Genomic DNA, 1,742 nt, shown 5'->3' with positions numbered 1-1,742 from the left:
TGTTCTAAGATATTCGAGACAAATTCCAATAAAATCCATCAGACATCGCGACTTTCGGCTCTCGTGCATGAAATTGAGCGATTTCCCCCAAAAACATTCGGTACCAGGCGCGGACACTTTATGACACGCGACACTCCGAAACCTTGTATGAGCTGATCGTTCTACTTTCCCCAGAGGTTTTTTCAATCCCTTAATTTCCCCTAAGCACTTTCCTGGCGCTCTTCATCTAAAATGCTTCCTTGAACATTCCACTGGTTTCAGAGAGGAAAAGTGCCTCTTCTGCTGGCAGTAGAAGCTGGCAACCAGTCAATGTGCCGAGAGCTTCTGAGCACTCTCACCTCAGAACAACTGAAGGCTGCGGCCGCCAATGGAGACACAGCTTTGCATTTGGCCGTGAGGCGAAAGGACATCGACATGGTAAGGCTTCGATCACCCATACTTCTGCTACTTACCACATTTTTGGCCAATAAAAGGTGAGAATCCTGGTGGATTATGGCACGAACGTAGACATTCGCAATGGTGAGGGGCAGGCACCTTTGCATATCGCGGCCGCAGAAGGAGATGAGATTTTAGTAAAGTATTTTTACGGGGTGAGAGCATCGGCCAGCATTACGGACAATCAGGACCGGACGCCGATGCATTTGGCCGCGGAAAATGGACACGCGAATATTATTGGTAAGCAACAGTTTCCCTTACCAAATCTGATTTATTAAAGCTTAACAAAATTTCCTTTTTTCTATCGAAATTCAGAACAGTRACGAATTTTCTAGCACTAGTAGAGAAATAGGCGCTCTTTTAACTGCCGCTATCGCTTGTTTGGAACTCACTTTGATGCAAAACGGCYCTCTTAATACGCACTCTGAAGATTAAAAATKTGTWCGAGTTCAGACGAAAGGGCGATTGAAATTGAAATTTTGWGGCATTTAAACGGAAAAATGTGCTTTTTTAAAGGCCACAACATGCGCCTTTATGGCGCCATAGGTTTTCCAGGAGTACATTTTTGAGGCTTACTCTGCATGAATTTCCGCTCATAATAAGCACTCAGATGATAGAAGAATGCACAATTTCAGAAAACTGCAGGAATCAACTGCATTTTGCAGAATTAGTAAATATCCGGTTTCCAGCCTCCATCGAGTTTTGCTAGTTTATGTCTGAAAGTCACTTTCAAGCAAAAAGTTACCTCATAGGCACTCTGATGATTACAAATTTGTACGAATTCAGACGAAAGAGCGATTGCACTGAAATTTGTGGCTTTTATAAACGAATATGCCCTCGTTTAAGTCCCGTAAAACGTGCGTTTGAGCCTCGATTGGTTTATCGGAAATTTATTTTTGAAACTAAACTCACTCTCAAGCAAAAACCTCTCTTAGCCGCTCTGATGATCTGACGTAGAATGTGGGAAAATAGCGCAATGGGACTGAAGTTTATGGAATTAGTGACGCAAAATGTGCTCTTTCATATGCCACAACACGCGCTTTTATACCTCGATAGGTTTTTGAGCGATCCATATTTGAAACTTACTCCACATGAATTAACGCTCATAATGGACACTCAGCTGATTAAAAAACTGTAATATTTCAGAAAAATGCACGCTTAAACTGAGTTTTGTCGCATCAGTAAAGGAAACGGCACTCTTTTCAATGCAGCAACACGCGCTTTTGCATCTCAATCGCTTTTTTGGAAATTTATATTTGAAACTCACTTTGAAGCTAAACGGCCTCATTTAATACGCACGCTGATGA

At 42.2% G+C, this 1,742-nt stretch overlaps 1 protein-coding gene across 1 annotated transcript in view; it reads left to right on the top strand.

Moving 5' to 3' along the window:
• Positions 1-1,742, top strand: part of LOC109542036 (serine/threonine-protein phosphatase 6 regulatory ankyrin repeat subunit A) — a gene marked incomplete in the record, with an annotated part of 16,237 nt that overhangs the window by 2,989 nt on the left and 11,506 nt on the right. Inside the window, 2 exon segments of the mRNA XM_048666717.1 lie at positions 262-417; positions 474-675. Of these exon segments, the coding sequence (XP_048522674.1) occupies positions 262-417; positions 474-675 (358 nt within the window).

The sequence above is a fragment of the Dendroctonus ponderosae genome, unplaced genomic scaffold, assembly GCF_020466585.1.
Source record: "Dendroctonus ponderosae isolate FM_Combo_2020 unplaced genomic scaffold, Dpon_F_20191213v2 Dpon_F_20191213_5, whole genome shotgun sequence".
NCBI lineage: Eukaryota > Metazoa > Arthropoda > Insecta > Coleoptera > Curculionidae > Dendroctonus > Dendroctonus ponderosae.
This window is presented reverse-complemented; position numbering and strand designations above follow the sequence as displayed.